Source organism: Leptosomus discolor, chromosome 16 (genome assembly GCF_034619465.1).
Source record: "Leptosomus discolor isolate bLepDis1 chromosome 16, bLepDis1.hap2, whole genome shotgun sequence".
NCBI classification, from domain to species: domain Eukaryota; kingdom Metazoa; phylum Chordata; class Aves; order Leptosomiformes; family Leptosomidae; genus Leptosomus; species Leptosomus discolor.
The window spans coordinates 1,554,463-1,570,033 of record NC_141406.1 but is presented as its reverse complement, the minus strand read 5'-3'; the positions used below and the strand labels follow the sequence as shown (position 1 = coordinate 1,570,033).

Sequence of the window (15,571 nt, the reverse complement as noted above, 5' to 3'; positions counted from 1 at the left end):
GGCAGGCAGTGCTGCAGCGCTGGGGCTGGGACAGCGCTGAGCCCAGGGGTTGTACTGGGATGGCACTGGGACGGCACTGGGGCGCGAGGGAGGCTGGATACGTGCTGCGGCAGCACTGGACAAGCTCTTTCCAGCGGGAATTTTTACCAGCCTGGCAGGGCTGAGCTCCCAGGCCAGGCTGCCAAAATAGTCTTGGGTGAAACTGCTCCATTTCAGAGTTTTCTTGGATCAGCTCTGAAAAACCACCACTTGCCACTCAGTTTTTTAATGCTTCTCGATGATCGTACCTGGTGCCTGGTTTTTAAAAGCAAAAAGGAAGTCATTAATTGCACCTTCGTGCAGGGCAGGAGCACGATACAGCCACAAATCCACCCGAAAGTGGTGGCCGCCAGCAGGGACAGCTTTGTGTGACAAAGCAGACGCGTGGCCATCTGTCAGAGAGGGGACTGCCGGCCACCTGGCCTGGGCCAGCGCCAGCCACCTTCCAGCGCTTCCTCCTGCCCTCCGAGAGGGGCACAAGGGAGGCGGGAGGATGCTGGCTCTTCCCTCCTGCTTCATCTCTCTCTCGCAGAGTAAGGTAAACAGGATGTTCTGTACCCCCTGACCACCACGAAAACAAAAATAAATCCACGGCTTTGGATGATCCCAAAGGAAGAACAGAGGTACCCAAAGCTCAGACAACTGCCTCTTCCTGGGCACCTAATTCTCTGTCAATTAACTTCACTCTGCACTATGTTTCTATCAACCTGCAGCACAGCTCTGACGGAAGGGACAGGAATAACCCGCTCTCCAGAACCAAGAGATGCCAGCTGTGTGATATAAAACACGTTTTCCAATAAATTCCTGAGTTCCCAGCAGTCTTTGTGCCCCCCCTAGACATAAGCCTTCCTATATACACGCTTTGCGTTCAGGAACAACCGTGTAGCACTAGGAAAACTTTTAACAAAACCCTTTTCTTGCCGCCTTTCCTAGAAAACAGAAAGGATTTCCTCCCGTAAACTGCTCCATCCCAACCCCCCGCTGTCTGTCCCCACCTGAGTGCTCTGAAGGCAGGCACATCTCCACCTAAAAAACCGAAAGCCCCAGGAACAAGAGCGGCAACAGCCAGAACCCCGCGCCGAGGCGGGTGTTTATTGAACCCAACCCCAGGCGGGGCAGAAGCAGCGCGGACCCCGATCGCCTTCATCGCAGGGAACAGCCGCGAACGCTCATGCTGAGGGAGGGAAAACTTCCAAGTCAGGGCCAGCGCAAGGGGAGACAGATCCAAGGGAAGGAACAAGGGGCTTAACTACACGGAGAAGGAAGAGGTTTTCTGTTAGAAAGAGGTTCAGTGAAGCAGCGAGCGCTGTGGTCAGACGGGGGATGTTCTCCGGCAGCGACAGCCCCTCCAAGCCGGATCCAGGCTACGCTGGGCACGGCCTCAGCGCTGCTTCACAAGGGAACTCGGCACGCGAGCAAAGCATCGATCACTAACAGGCTGCTGCAGTTACACACTAGGTCACTACATTTACACGTTTCAGGGCTCTATCGACCTCCCCCGCTCTCATCAGCCGCCCAAACAGGGGTTCACAGCTTCTCTTTTCAAACTAGAGCTGGCAGGCAGTTGCAGGAGCCCTGAAAACGCTGGAGGATGCAATGGGTTGGGGTTACACAAGTGGCAACGCAGCCACGTTCCGCCTCTGGGCTCCACAGCTCCTATTTCTTTCTGCCTCCTCTTTCTTTGAGCGCCAGGTGAATCAGAGAGCCGCTCGTCATGTTGTAATAAGCCAGGGAGTTCGAATCCTTGATGAAGATGCCCTGAGGGGAGGAGAAAAGCAAACAACAACAAAAAAACCCCCTCAGTCACGGCAGAAATCTTCCTGCTCCCTTCCCACCAAACCTCCCAGACGAAGCCCTCCCGGCCGTCCTCTCAGGAGAGGGTGATGCCAGAATGCTGCAGGCTTTGAAAAACCCTGGAGGGATCCCAGTGTCTCAGAAGACAGGCACCGGAGGAGGTGGGTGTGCTGGGAACGATGCGAGCGCACAAACGGACAATACAGACTATCTACACCTCTGCAAACGTATAGGCAGAGACAGTCCCACAACAAGGGAAGGGATTTAGGCTCCATTCCCGCCCTCTTTCATTTTTGCCTGGAACAAACAATCAGTTACGCCTCCGTTCTCCCCCGGGTGAAGACAGCGCCTGCCCACAGACGCGCTCCCGAGGAGGGGAGCGCCCACAGTTCACGGCTCCGGCAGCAGGTTGTGCCTGTGCACGCGCTAAGAAGGAAGGGCGCCTTTCCAGCAGCTCCAGCCCCGAGAGGAAAAGAGAGCGAGCCCTCTTCCCCTTCCACCCTGTGGGGAAAGACTTCTCGGAGCTGCCAGGGTTTCAGGGTACTCTCGCCCACCTTCCAGGGCACGTGACAGCGCAGTGGGAGCAGACTGCCGCATTCAAATGTCACACACCCCCCCCCCCCCAAATAAGAGGCTGATTTCAGAGGAAGCCATCGGGCTCAGAGCGCTCAGCTGCACCAGCCGCAACGCGCAGACCCGCCGATGCCACCACCCATACGGGCCCGGCCTGCCGTAGGTGCGGGCAGCTCGGCGCCAGGTGTGCCGCACGGGCAGCGGAAACACCCCCCTCCGCTCCTCCCGCTATCGCGGCAGGAACGTTCCAACTTCTTCTCGTAAAACGCTGGGTTTTGTGAGAAAGCCCCGAAGCAACAAACCCCATTTGAAGGGCTTACACCCACCTCGTACTGCAGCTTCTGCTTCCCAGCCGGCATCCCTGTGGCCTCGTGGATCTTCACCTTGATAACGGACACCTAGGAAGAACCACAGGGCTCGCTCAGGGTTTTTTTTTTTTCCCCCCCACTGCCCAGCCCGGCTCCCCCCGGCCACGCAGCCCCGCTGGGCGGGAGGTGGCAGCGTGGGGAACACCCAGGGTTTACAGCTCAGGTCAGCTGCTGCTCTGCACGCGAAGAAACCGGGCAGCAAAGCCAGGAGGGGTAGAGGCCGGGTGAAGCAGCTACGTGCCTGGTCTGAGAGCGGCAGGGTGAACACCAGCACTTGGCCGTTCAGTTTCCATTCCGTCTTGTCCTGCATGTTGGGAACCTGGACTTTGACCGTGACCGGGCCCTGGAGGAAACAAAGATAACGATAACGTCCCTCACAGTCAAGGAGGCTCCGGACGACGATAACAGAGCACCAGACAAATTATTTACAGGCACACAGCGGCAGACAGATTATTTATTCCCAAAACTAGCCACGTATCTCGACTTCTCAGTAAACACACAGAAATGTATTCGCCTCAGCAGTGAGAAAGTTACTTCACCGCCACCAAAACAACAGACTTGGTTGGATTTCTCTCATCAGGCCCTCCTGCTGCTGCCATTCCCCACCCATCACACGCACACGCAGTACGAACAGATGCCCAGGAGAAGCACAGAGCCTTGGGAAAGGGCTTCAAACTCAGCCCGCCATGGCGGCACCCCTCAGGCAGGTATTCAGTTCGTGTTGTTACAGAACATACCACATTACCACACTACCACGCTGACACGGATTTATTCAATCTCCTTGCACCTCCAGCTTAGCCGTCCTCTGCTTAAAAGCTTATCAACAGCTTCAGTTCTTCCTTGCATTAATACAAACCCACCTCCCACGGCCCTTAATTAATTACAGAAGACTGCTGTCTTACTAAACTTCTCTTGGCGGTGCCGTACCGCTCTCTGCAGTAAAGCGGAGAGCGGTTCAATTGGCTCGGGAATGACAGGAGGAAGGAGCCGGCTCAGGAAGCTGCTCCCTTGCCAAGTACTTCAGCCCATCAGCTCCCCTCTGCTGGCGAACCGGCTTCGCAGCCCCTCTGGGCACAGGAGGAACGGCCCAGCGGGGTCAAGACTCCCGGCGCTTCTCAACAAGGAGCCAACCCACACCCGTACCTTGTTCCTGCGCAGAAACTCCTCCTCTGGAATCAAGCTGTCTTCGCTCTTCAGTTTCTTTGAGACTGGCTCGTCCTCCATCGGCGGCGGCGGGTGAACAGGAGGCATCGGGGCTGGGGAAGGGACCGGAGCCACGGGAGGCGCAGGAACGAAGGCTGAAACGGGACGAGGGGGACACAACACAACCTGCAGTCACCCACTGGCTCTACAGCAGACACTCCCTGACAGTCAAACTCTTTTAGCAGACCAGCAAAGGCTGAAAATAAAGGCCAGGATACACGGAGGAAGTTAACACAACTAATAGTAACATTCAAACTTCAAACGTTAGGAGACCTTTTATATTGGGAAACCGTCCAGGAAAAGACAGCAAGCAGTGTAAGAGCTTCCTGCAGACCTTGCAAAAAAGAAAACGCTCTCGGTTTGGCCGGCAGCGGTGCCAGCACCTCGGTTTAAAAGAAAAAAAAAAAAAAAAAGGAAGAATTGTTCTGTACGTCGTGCTTTTCAACTTAAAAACACCTCATGCTATGAAGCTGCTACGAGGAAAGGGGCCAGACAACAGCTTTTCCTCCTGCACCAGCAACTTCTGTAACACCCAGTGAGGTGCTGGTAGTTCCTCTTTATCTGGTTCCTTTTGGAAAGCAGTGTGGATTCTTAATCTTCACCTGGGCAGGCTCCTGAGGACACAGTTAAATGGGCGAGACAGAATTCTGCAGGGGGAGTCTTGAGCCCCAAAGCAGTACCGCCAGGAAAGTCCTGCCAAACACCCCAGAGCTCTGAACGATGGGACCTGGGGTCCGCGATCCCAAGAACCCGCCGTTATCAGGGGCAGAAAGAAGCAAAGCTCAAGCCCGGTTACACAGGAACCAGCTGACAGCGAACCACAAACCGCCCAAGTGACTGACCTGTGGGTACGATCATGGGCGGCGGGCGGGGGCTCATGATCGGAGGAGCAGAGGGCGGCATGGGGACAACGTTGATGCGTGGAGTATGGATTATCGGTGGCATGGGGGTGGCTATGACCGATCCTGGAGGCAGCCGGACCACGGAAGTCATCGGGGGACGAGGCATGACCGGAACGGCAGAAACAACGGCAGCACGAACGGGAGGGGGCATCTGGAGAGAGAGGGTAGATTTCCTCAGCAGGTGCACGCAGGAACGCTCGGTGCTGTTCACAATCCTGATTAAAATAACCAGGGCAACACCCAGAGGGCTCCTGCTGGCCAAAGGCCGGCTGGGAAGCTCAGCGAGCCACGGCACGGCCAGCCCCAGCTGAGATTAAGCTGTTGTTGGGCATCAGACCCCAGCCACAGAGCAATCAAGGAGCTATTTCAGGGTCATGTAGCAGAAACCCTTGGGGCAGGAACACTGGGCAAGTGAGTCACCTGCGAACGTTTCCTACCTGAGGCTACTTCTGTTCTGCATCATGCCCTTTCACACCTAAAAAAGAGGCCCCCACCCATTCCTCTGTTAGCCATACGCCCTTCCTCCAAGATCTCACTGCCCAGGTTCTTCCTCTGCCCGGCTGATCAAGTCTTTTTGGTACCTCTAAGGATGAAAAACTCCACCTATTTTCCATTTTGAACAGCAAATTCAAGTTCCTTTGGCGGTTTAGGAGTCATTTGGAAACAAGAACTTCACTCAAAATTTGCTCCTAAGCCAGCACCCTGCTGTTAAAACCCTTGACCTTCGTCAGGACTCCCTTCTCATTAACTGTGACGAGAGCAGTTTGCTTTTGGAAGCCCAAACACTCACTGTGGGTGGACGAGGAACGGAGGTGATAGGCTGAGCGCTGGCAGGGGGGTTTGACGCTGACGAAGGAGGGGGTGGCTGGGGCATTTCATTGGGTTTGCTGGGACCGATCTTCTCCTTGCTGTCATCTTCTGGCACCAGTCCCTTGGCCTTATGGATAGCTTCAATTTGCTCTTGGAGAGTAATATTGGCCTGAGCAGCCTGTTGTGTGCGGGCCATGCTGCCCGAGTGGCCATCCCAGGTCACCTGAGGGGATAAAATAAATCAGAATAACTCTGGCCTGTCTGGACTGCAAGGCGAGCTGGAAACAAGTCAAGAGAGCAGCCTCGGAGCAAGTCAGGAGTTCAGAAGACTCCTGCCTCTGAGCATTCACAACACTGCAGGAACCTGTTAAACAGTTTCCACTCTACCTTTTCCTCCGGTTTCTGGATTTCCTCTTCACCGATCTTTTTACCAATGGCAGTCTCTTCTACACCAAAGATATCAGTACGGCGCTCGGCCAGCTGCTTCAAGCTGCTCTCGATATCCAAACCTGCAAAAAGAGAGAAATTCTCATCTCAAGTGACGTAATCAACATCAAACACGATCAAACCTCCTTTAAACTGTACGGCACCTAACGGCCGAGCCTGCTCTCTTTAGAGACAGACTGCAACGGGTGGCTGCTCAGCAGCAGCTACTGCTCTTTGCCTTTACGTTTAGAGAAAGGCTTCGATGCACTAATGACACGGGTAGCACGTAACCAGCACACTAGGGACACCAGAAAGTGACATTTAAGATGGTCCTGATGGGGAGGACGTGGGGGGGGGGGAGTGAGGGGTTGTTCACAGAACTCATCTAGGAACTGCGCAAGCTGGGTCAGACACCAAAGCTGACCTGGGGCATAGACCTCATCGTCACTCTGCTTTTCACGGATGGATCGATCACGCTGCTCCAGCCATCGAGGATCCAGGAGACCAATTCGCATGTGTTCTTGCATCTTACTGGCAGGAATCTTCTCTCCAGTGATGGGGGAAACAAGATACTCATCTGGAGCTGGCGCTGGTGGTAATGGTTTTGAGGCTGGAAGAACGAAAGCACACTGTTAAAAACACCTCAGAGGATGCAGCCTAGAAACAAATGCTTTTGTGACTATTCAGGAAGAAACAATGTTTTGTTTTTTTTTCACCAGCCTGATTTACCTTTGGGATCGTAATCTTTCCGCACAATGACCTGATCCGGCGTGGGAGGAAGAGGTGGTGGCATCGGGGTTTCTGGAGGAGGAGGAACCTTCTGACCTTCATCTTCATCATCTGAACCCTTATTTAAAAAGAAACAAAACAAAAATCAGAACCAAGTTCCTGTAGTCAAGTATCAACAAACAAGACTTGAGAAAGGCACGAAAGCTCTACGCAGCGCGGGAAGAACCGACTGTGCAGCTGCAAAGGAAAAGAGCTATTTTGCCTCTGGACACCTCTGCTACAGTGGCTCCTCTGGACAATCACGATTCAGAAATTCAGTGGACTCAGAAGAGGAAGCAAGTACTCCTCTGCTTCCACATTACCACAGCACAGCAAGCAAGGGCTTACGGTTAACCACGGTCTTGTTCCTTGTACCAGAAAAACAGCACATAGAGGGGGTAGAGGAAGAGTTTAGCTCTGTCAGAGCTCCAGCCTCTGCGCAGAAAAAAAAAGCCCAAAAGGCTCGGCCACAGAAATACAAAATCCACACCGTTAGGTGACAAAAATCACTGTATTTCTCCCTTGGAAGTTGTATTGTCATGGAAAACACTAAAAATACTGCATTCCAGCAGAAACAGGCTGTTTCGAAATTCCATCAAAAGGAAATCTCATTGCCTCAAGGAACTTCTTACAGTAAAAGTGAAAGGCATCATAAACCACACAAACTTTAGGGGACAAAAGTAATGCTGAGTCTAATGCCTAGTTACCTCATCCATATCCTGCACTTGGGTGTCTTGATCCAGCTGGGCTGGGGGCTCATCTGTTTTCTCTTGCTTTTCATCTTCCTCATCTGACTCCACCTCCATCTCTACCTCCTCGCTTTCCCCAAACTTCTCGTAACGCTCCTGGATCAGGATTCGAGCTCCCAACTCTTCTGGAGTGGTGGGAGGAGGGAAATTCCCTACAACACAGAAAACAGAACTTCTCTTTCTCTATCCCATTCCATTGCTCAATGCAGGTACAGAAATAGCAGTTTCTTGCATGAAAAGCAATTTCTTTACAAAGCAGCGGCATCAAAATCTCCTGGGAGCCCAGGTGTATAGAGGAGAACAATGGAGTCTATACAGACCAACACCAGCATGACACAGGACGAAGGAGGCACTTAAAGGGTGTTTCAGGACATAGTCCCTACTCATGAGTTTCATAGAGGTTACTTCACTTAATTTCAGTACCTTGCTCATTGGGCTGGAAGTCAACTGTTTCCACGACTACAAAGTCATGCCAATCAATCTGGGCGTAAGCAACACGCTCCTTCTCCTTCTCCTCCTCTTCCTTCTTTCTCTCTCGCTCCTGGAACTTCGCCCACTCCACTCTGTAATACACCTGCCCAAGCGGACATAAAGCACGTGTCAAACGTCACAGTCATCTCTACAGCATCCACAAGTTTACGCCACCAACCCTTTCACGGCAGTTACACAAGCACTACTTCAGAGGCCTGGCCTGACAGAGAAATCTCTGTATTTCATTTAGAAACTGCAGGTTGGCCATTACACCGAGTAATGTACTGCACCAGCTTTGTAAAGCGGTTTTCTAAAGCTGGAGGCTTCTTGAGCCAAGACCAAGCCACCCAGGTATGCCATGACTCGGGTAACCCTGAGGATTCCGCCAGCAAACAGTTCACAGACACTTTATTACCACCCTGTAACGTCACCTTGCCAAAGCAAAAGCAGTCTTTGTGACAGAGACTGAAGTCACAGCGACAAAGAACAGCTTGGAAGGACTAGAAGTGACCGAGGTGTCACAGTGAAGCTGTCTGAGGGAAACATGCTACTTGACAGAGCGCTTGGAAATGGCGTGCAGTGTTTATGCCTCTACGATGCCCCAAGTAAACCACCCCCAGCCAAAGACGGCCCGCCGCCCGCAGGCAAGCGGGGGTACCCTCTGCTCGGGCAGGGGACGCACCCGTTTGGTTCTCTGTGTATTTGTATTCGCTGGCAGTGAGTCAGAAACATGCAAAGAGGAAAAAAACGCAACATATAACTGAGATGCTTCGGCAATTCGCACGTTTTTCGTGCAATACCTGATCCAGGACTTCCTTGGGATTTTCGGCCTCCTTCTTGAGTTTGAGGAGTAAGCCTTTTGGGGGGATCAAGATCTGAAACACATTTTGCACGACAGTTGGTGACGATTCTTTTTGCCAAAGCCTCCTTAAAAGCAATTACTCTCTTTCCACACTGCTAAAAATATCGGCAGACCCCTAAGGGCTGCGTTCCATTTATTCTGTTGCAACCCTCTCGCTACTTACTGCTCGTACCTGCACTTAAAAATAGTCACTCTTGGCTGTCCAGCTACCCTCTGTATTTAAAAACCCACAGCAGCGTCTGACACGTTTAAGTAACAGCCCGCTGTGTTCAGCACCGCGTGTTGCCAACAAGGCACAAGACAGTCCCTGTACTGGAACAGTGAGATTTAAAGGAATGGCCCCTGGACCGGCACAAATTCCTAGTCTGGCTGTTTTGTCGGGCTTCAATAGTCTTCAAAAATCAATATTGCTGCTGGAAGAATCGATTTGACAGGTAAATGGCAAGAGTACCTTCGTGTACTGTTCAACCAGCTTAGTGAAGTAGTTAAAGAGACTGTGCTGGGGGCGAAGGAAATCAAACTGGTAGTTCCTCTGCTCCTTCTGCATCAGCTGCGTCAAGAACTGCCGCCCGTTCCGAGCTACGAACTGCGCCGTGAGCTTCACCACGTCCAAGTCAAAGGCCGAGATGGAGGGAGGATCCGCAATGAACTCGAACTCCGGGGGTGGCTCTTTCGGAACGACCGTCTCCTGGATCACCTGGGCCTGCACCTGCAGAGCAGGACAGAGACAGCTCAGCGGCTGAAGGAGGAAGTTGTCACCCAGCACCCGGGGAGCCCACGGCCCCTTCCCCCTTGCTACGATCCCCCCGGACAGTCGGTACCACCCAGCGGGACTGCCGGCCGTGCAAAGCGCGCGAGAGACTCAGCTTCAGCCACGGCCCTTTTTCCACTCAGTACGTACAAAGGCACAACTCAAGATTAGTGACATTTTGTACTCCACAATGCAAGGGGAAGTTGATCCTTCCAGCAGAAAAAAGGGAAATGTTTCTACAGACCAGGGCCTGCACAAGTCCAAACTGAACTCCAAGGGATTCTAAAAACTCGCCTATGGGCGGAGTCCTAAACTCACACAGTCGATACACAACTAAACGTCATTAAAACGGACCAAGTACAACAACGTATTGGCTCTTTCACACCCAACTTTGAACTGCCAGCAACTGGGGGATGCACATCTGCATCAAAACAAAGTCCCAGGCACCAAACTCCAAGCCTCTCGGTGCTTTGTTTTTTGCAAACGTATAAATAACTCCTCTGTTTGCCTTGTCGTTCAGACCTCCTGCTTAACAGGCTGGGGCACAACCAGTTAGAAGCCAAGTTCTGGACCAAAGGGAAAAGCAAGTACCTTCTGTGGCAGCTGCTGCTGAGCACTTTGCTGCTGTTGCATGACCTTGGGAATCGCAGCCGAGGGCTCCTGTGCTTTACCCTCTTTGAACTCGCTGACTTTGTGCCGGTAGTACGCATGGTAAGGATCGTTGGGGTTCAAGAAGTTGAACTTTGGGTTATTTATTTCGTTCTGACGAATTCGAGCTTCAAATTCTGGACCATTTCTGGGGAGGAAAAAGACAAATTATGTAGATGAATGGGCATCGACTCATGTGTAAACGTCTCTTTCTTTCCCAGTACGATGTATCGATGCATCAGCCCCTCGGAACACAACTTTCTCTCCTACACGGAAAGAATTTACCTCTAAGCAGCTCACACCCAATGCAGCAGCCAGCTGCAGACACACAAGTTAAAGGCATTTGTCCTAATTTAGCCTATAATGCTTCCCAGCCAGTATTTCCCAAGACACTAAACACTCTGGCTACGCACAAACAAAAGGCCATTTACTGGACTGCCAGTTCACAAGGTACTTACCAGACCAATTTCATTCGCTCTTATTAACAAGCTTTTAAGACCAGTTTCATTTCCAGAAAGTTCATATAAGCAAAAAGCAGGTAACCATCAGCCTGCACAGACACTGACCACACCAGAGCGCTGCATTTCGGAGAGCCCCAAGTTTTAGCTCAGGCAACGACCTCTCCTCCCATCCAAAGCACAAGCCGTTTATTTCAGGGCAGTCTGAGAAAGTGAACAGCTGCCACAGCATCGTGTTTCTCTTCAGATCCTCTGGATACTCCAAGTCTTGGTTAGACACTCCGCCTCTTTCAACAGAGCGGGTCTCTACCACAACAAAGGACCGTCACAGCCCCTTCCTTATCCTCAAAGGAAGCCAACGCTCCGCGGCAGCATCTCAGAGATCAGTTACACAAGTGCCTTTGGCCAGAGCAGCAGTCAGTAACTGCCTTGAACTCACAGCAGCCACCACCCTGTTTCAGCGAGGTGAAAGCTCGCGGTGTTCAGCCTGTCTGGATGCCACGAAGGTGAAGAACTCGGGCAGCTGAGGGGTATTTAACCCTGGTGCTACTCGTAGGCCAGCAGGAGGGCCAAGACCTGGGCCCTCAGGACCTCACGTAGTGACAAACCAGCCAGAAACACTCCAGCATTGAAAAACAACAGCCAACGCTGACCTACGCAGCACTTCCAGCTCGCACTTGCACAATGATGGCATTAGGCAAATGGAAGAAGCCAAAGGAGTAAAATTATTCAACTTTTAGACTCCTCCCCCAAACCGGACATTTACACTCGTGCCAATCAACCTGCTCCAGGCACCAAGGGAAAAAAAAACCCCACCCCACAGGCAGCAGGGGCAGCTCACCCACCCCCGGGAGGAGCAGACGACCCTGCGGAGGCCCGCGCTCCGCTGCCTCTGGCGAAGGGGGGAGGCCTGGGCACACCCCCCCCAGCCGCCGGCACGGCTCACCAAGCCGCACCCAAACGGGGCCGGGACTTCGCCTCCGGGCGCAGCGCGCGAGGGAGCGCCCTGGGGCTGGGAAGTTCATCACCCACCACTGGCCGACACGCTGTACAACGCAGCCATGGCTCCTCCTGGCTTCCTCGCTCGGAGCAGCGCCTGTAACGGGGTTCCCTTCCTACCCAGAATTTGGTTTCCCCTTCAGATCGTTCAGAACAAGAACCCTTACCTGGGTATTGAAGGACACGCTATAGATTTTGCCAAGAACTTTCATTTATTTACTACCACAGTTTTTTTCTAGCAAAGTGTGTCTTATGCCTCTTAAGTCAAATACTGTCATTTCTCTTCCACCGCCTCACTGCTACAGGCTCAGTCCTTAAAATCCTTCACATAACATCGCAGGACTGTTGTTATAATCAGATCTGAATTTTGAATAGCTAGCTGACTTTTCATTGGTAATTAATTGCTTTTAAAAAACAACTAACGACTTATATTTATTTCCTGATTCAATTAATTTGCATTATGGTAAGAAATACACAAAGCCTCACTCACGCTCAGAGACAGCAGCTGCTGCCTTACAGCGACGGCCAAAGCTAAAGCTGCTACGGGTTGTGAAATTGTGCAGAACACAGAACAGGGAGGCAGGGAGACAGGTACAAGGGGTGAAATTGCACATTCTCAGCTAGTTCTCTTATGGGATGAGACCACAGAAACAAAGGAATGTCGCTGTGAAGGCTCTCACATCCTCCCCATCCTGATTTGAGTATCAGAGATTTTGATCAGTAAAATAACCAATGATTATATTAGTATAGGAATACTAATGAAGTCGTGTCATAGGGTGGACGAATCAGTGTAAATGTCAAAATTAATAGTGGGCAGAACACGCATGCTTACGTTAAAATATGTTAAAGATCATGACTTTGCAGAAGAAAGATATAAAAATGCCGAATTTCAGATGTAACTCTGAAGCACGTCAGGTGGAGCCATCCCCCGTGCTTCCCAGTGCTGCCATAGAGAAGTGCCGGCTTCTCTGCCGTGGTGTAGGCAAGTTTGCCGTGACTGTGACCCTCCGCCAACAGAGGGACCTGCCTCAGCTCCTGGAGCTGCGCAGACACGAGCACTGAGAGAACCATGAAAAGCCCCGGAAACACGAGACGCCACCGGTGTCGTTTACCTGGCTACGAAGCTGGCAGTCTTGTCTACGATATTCCTGACCTCTGGAGGAGGGTAAATAATTCCCACCACAGGCTTGGCTGGTGCTGCTTCCTCTTTTGGCTCCTCTTCTGGCTGCAACAAAAGTGCACAGACACACATGGAGGCGGTTCCTCTGTGTCGCTGCCTCGCAGCTCTTCGGAAGGTGGCGAGGTGGTGGCACAGGAAGGCAGCTTTCATCGGGGCGTTTGGAATCAGACAAGATACTGAATTCAAATAGCCCAAACCAAAGCTGACAACAAGAGAAGGAACTTCAAATCATCTTGAGCTACATGCTATGTACCAGCACCAGGGGGCAAAAAAACCAGCCTGGCAGGCTGCAGACCCAGACTGGGTTTATTTTCAGGTGGTTGGATTGGAAAATTCATCACCCTTCGCTCTCAACTTCCTCATCTCCATTGGGAGCAACAATCCTAACACACCTTAACAAACTGTTCTGCATTCTCACGCCTAAGGAACGCCGGGTACCACAGAAGGAGCTGTAGGATAAGGCACCACCACACTCCAGAGATGTTTTCATTTAACTGTGGTGCCGAGCTGCCTTGCTAACTTAGCCGTGAAAGCCACCAAGGCTTTTTTGGGGGGGAACCCCCATTTTCCTTCTGATTGTGTGAGCTGCACCCCATCGCCCAAGGTTTTCCATCCCATCAGCTCCCTGCTCTGCCTTGCTGTACAGCTGGGCCAGCACTGAGGCTGCTGCGGGAAACGCTGGAATGTGCAGGCAGGACAGCAGCTCCAGAGGCATCGGGGATGGAGCCCCAGCTCGGGAGGAGGCTCCTGCGAGCTGAACGTGGCCGAGGCAGAAGAGAACCGGGCACGGGACGCTGACACACGGCACTGCTCTGCTCTCCAGCACACCGGGCCGGGGGGTGCTCAAGCCTCGCACACCTTCTTCCCGGTTCTTCCCACAGCTCACGCCCAACCCAAAGACAACCCCGGGCCGCTTCCACCAAACGCCGCAGCCTCACGCCGAGGCACAACCTCCACCCGCCCCGCCGCAGGCCGACAACGGCCGAGCGGGGAGCTGCTCCGGGAAGCCGCAGCAAACGGCAGGAGGGAACCGCAAACACCCCCCCCCCCCCAAAAAAAAAAAACAACCCCCAACAGCCCGACACACGGGGCAGCGGAGGACCCCAAGAACCCCAGGGAGCCCCGCTGCCCCGCGCCGCGGCCCTGCCCAGGGCCCCCGCCGGCGGAGCGCCCCCCCCCCCAGCACGGCCTGCCCCCGCCCGCGCGGCCCTCACCGCTTTGCTCTCGGCGGGCGGCGCCGGCTGCGCCGGAGGCAGCGCTTGCACGGGGCCGGCCGGCATGGTGCTCCCTCGGGGCGGCGGGGAGCGCTTCCCCCGCCGGAGCCGCTCCTGGGCCGAGACGAGCGACAGCCGGGCCGAACCCGCACCACCGCAGGCCAAATGGCGGCCGCACGCGACGTGCTGCGCAGCCGCGCCGGAAGTGACGCGCCGCCACGGCCAGGCGCACTCGCAGGCTGCGGGCGACGGGCCAACGGCGGAAAGGACGGGGGGGGGGGGTGCGTGTGGGTAGGGCAGAGCGCATGCGCTCCGGGAAGTACCATTAACGCGCCACACGCAGGGGGGGAATCCCTACAGGAGGCGGCGGCAGGAGGAGCGTACCATTGCCGCGCGGGGCTCCGGGCGCGTGGCCTGGCCGTTGCCATAGCAGCCGGCGGCAGCGAGGCGGGCGGCGGCTTCGTGTCGCCGCGTCCCTTCCCAGGCCCCGGCCCGGCCCGGAGCCTCCCGGCCCGGCTCCCCTCGCTCCCCCGGCCCTCTCGAGCTCCTCCGGCCCCGGGGGCCGCTGTGCTGCTCTCTCCCCAGCGGGGCTGTTCGTCCGGCCCGGGCCCGAGGGCCCTGGCGCAGCCCGGCAGGCCCTTGCCCGCAGGCCGGGCCCTGCGCCCTCGGTGGCAATGGCGCACCTCCTGGGCCACCGCGGTTGCATGGAGAGCCTGCGGGCCGACCTGAGGGACCTGCAGGCAGCCATCGCCGACGTCTCCTCCCGGGCCGGGACAGCGCGTTTCCCCTCCTGGAAGTTCCCCGATAAAGTGTCCTGTGACCTGGACATGGCGGCGCTGCTGGAGCGCTACAGCTATTGCGAGAGCGACCCCGAATTCACCCAGCATTCCCACGTGGTGCTGCTGGAGCTGGTGATAGACAGGTGAGAAGGCAGAACCAGCCCCGGCCGCCCCTTTCCACACAAGCTGGGCCGGCAGAGCGGCTCCTTCCCGCTGTAGGGAAGGGGACACTTGTGTGTCCAGCTGGGCCAACGGGGCCAAGGGCTTGGGATGCTTTTTTCCCCACTGTTGCCATGATGAGCACTGTGCTGGCACCTTGGCCTCACGCTCTGCAGCTCCACGCTGACTTTTCAAACCCCTTTCCCTGCACAGAGCTCAGAGCTACCGATAGAAAATTCGGAGCTCCCAAACTCCCTGGCTTTCTAATGCTCCTCACCGAGGTGGGAGGCTCGGTGCAGCTGCGTGAGGATTCCAGGATGAAAACTCAATACCAACAGGGTGTTATCAAGCAGGCGTTCTGTATTGCAGCGCTGGGCAGCCCTGGGGCTCGTTCCACCAGGAGTGCCCCAACGGCTTA

At 54.3% G+C, this 15,571-nt stretch overlaps 2 protein-coding genes across 3 annotated transcripts; one reads left to right on the top strand and one right to left on the bottom strand.

Annotated features, from left to right (window-relative positions):
• Positions 1-1,099: 1,099 nt before the first annotated feature.
• On the bottom strand, positions 1,100-14,281 carry SF3A1 (splicing factor 3a subunit 1). 2 transcript variants are annotated; one of them, XM_086474485.1, is made up of 16 exons: positions 14,216-14,281; positions 12,934-13,046; positions 10,308-10,512; positions 9,417-9,674; positions 8,904-8,978; positions 8,056-8,206; positions 7,591-7,784; positions 6,845-6,962; positions 6,540-6,725; positions 6,077-6,198; positions 5,670-5,912; positions 4,820-5,030; positions 3,918-4,072; positions 3,016-3,117; positions 2,733-2,804; positions 1,100-1,797 (listed from the first exon to the last, which is right to left on the bottom strand). In XM_086474485.1, the coding sequence occupies exons 1-16, from the start codon at positions 14,279-14,281 to the stop codon at positions 1,696-1,698; spliced, it is 2,373 nt and encodes a 790-aa protein (XP_086330611.1). In that variant the 3' UTR covers positions 1,100-1,695. The 2 variants fall into 2 exon arrangements, with proteins under 2 accessions (XP_086330611.1, XP_086330612.1); XM_086474486.1 differs by having other exon boundaries at positions 12,934-13,037.
• A 608-nt stretch (positions 14,282-14,889) lies between these two features.
• Positions 14,890-15,141, top strand: LOC147414283 (coiled-coil domain-containing protein 157-like). Its single transcript, XM_086474377.1, has one exon. It carries the CDS (start codon positions 14,890-14,892, stop codon positions 15,139-15,141), a length of 252 nt encoding a protein of 83 aa, XP_086330503.1.
• The last annotated feature ends 430 nt before the right edge of the window (positions 15,142-15,571 follow it).

Coding starts and splice junctions, on each gene's coding strand:
- LOC147414283 (XM_086474377.1), top strand. CDS start 14,890: ATGGCGCACCTCCTGGGCCACCGCGGTTGCATGGAGAGCCTGCGGGCC.
- SF3A1 (XM_086474485.1), bottom strand. CDS start 14,281: ATGCCGGCCGGCCCCGTGCAAGCGCTGCCTCCGGCGCAGCCGGCGCCG. Junction 5,913..6,076: donor TCCAGAAACCGGAGGAAAAG/GTAGAGTGGAAA, acceptor TTATCCCCTCAG/GTGACCTGGGATGGCCACTC. Junction 5,031..5,669: donor CCGTTCCTCGTCCACCCACA/GTGAGTGTTTGG, acceptor CTCTCTCTCCAG/ATGCCCCCTCCCGTTCGTGC.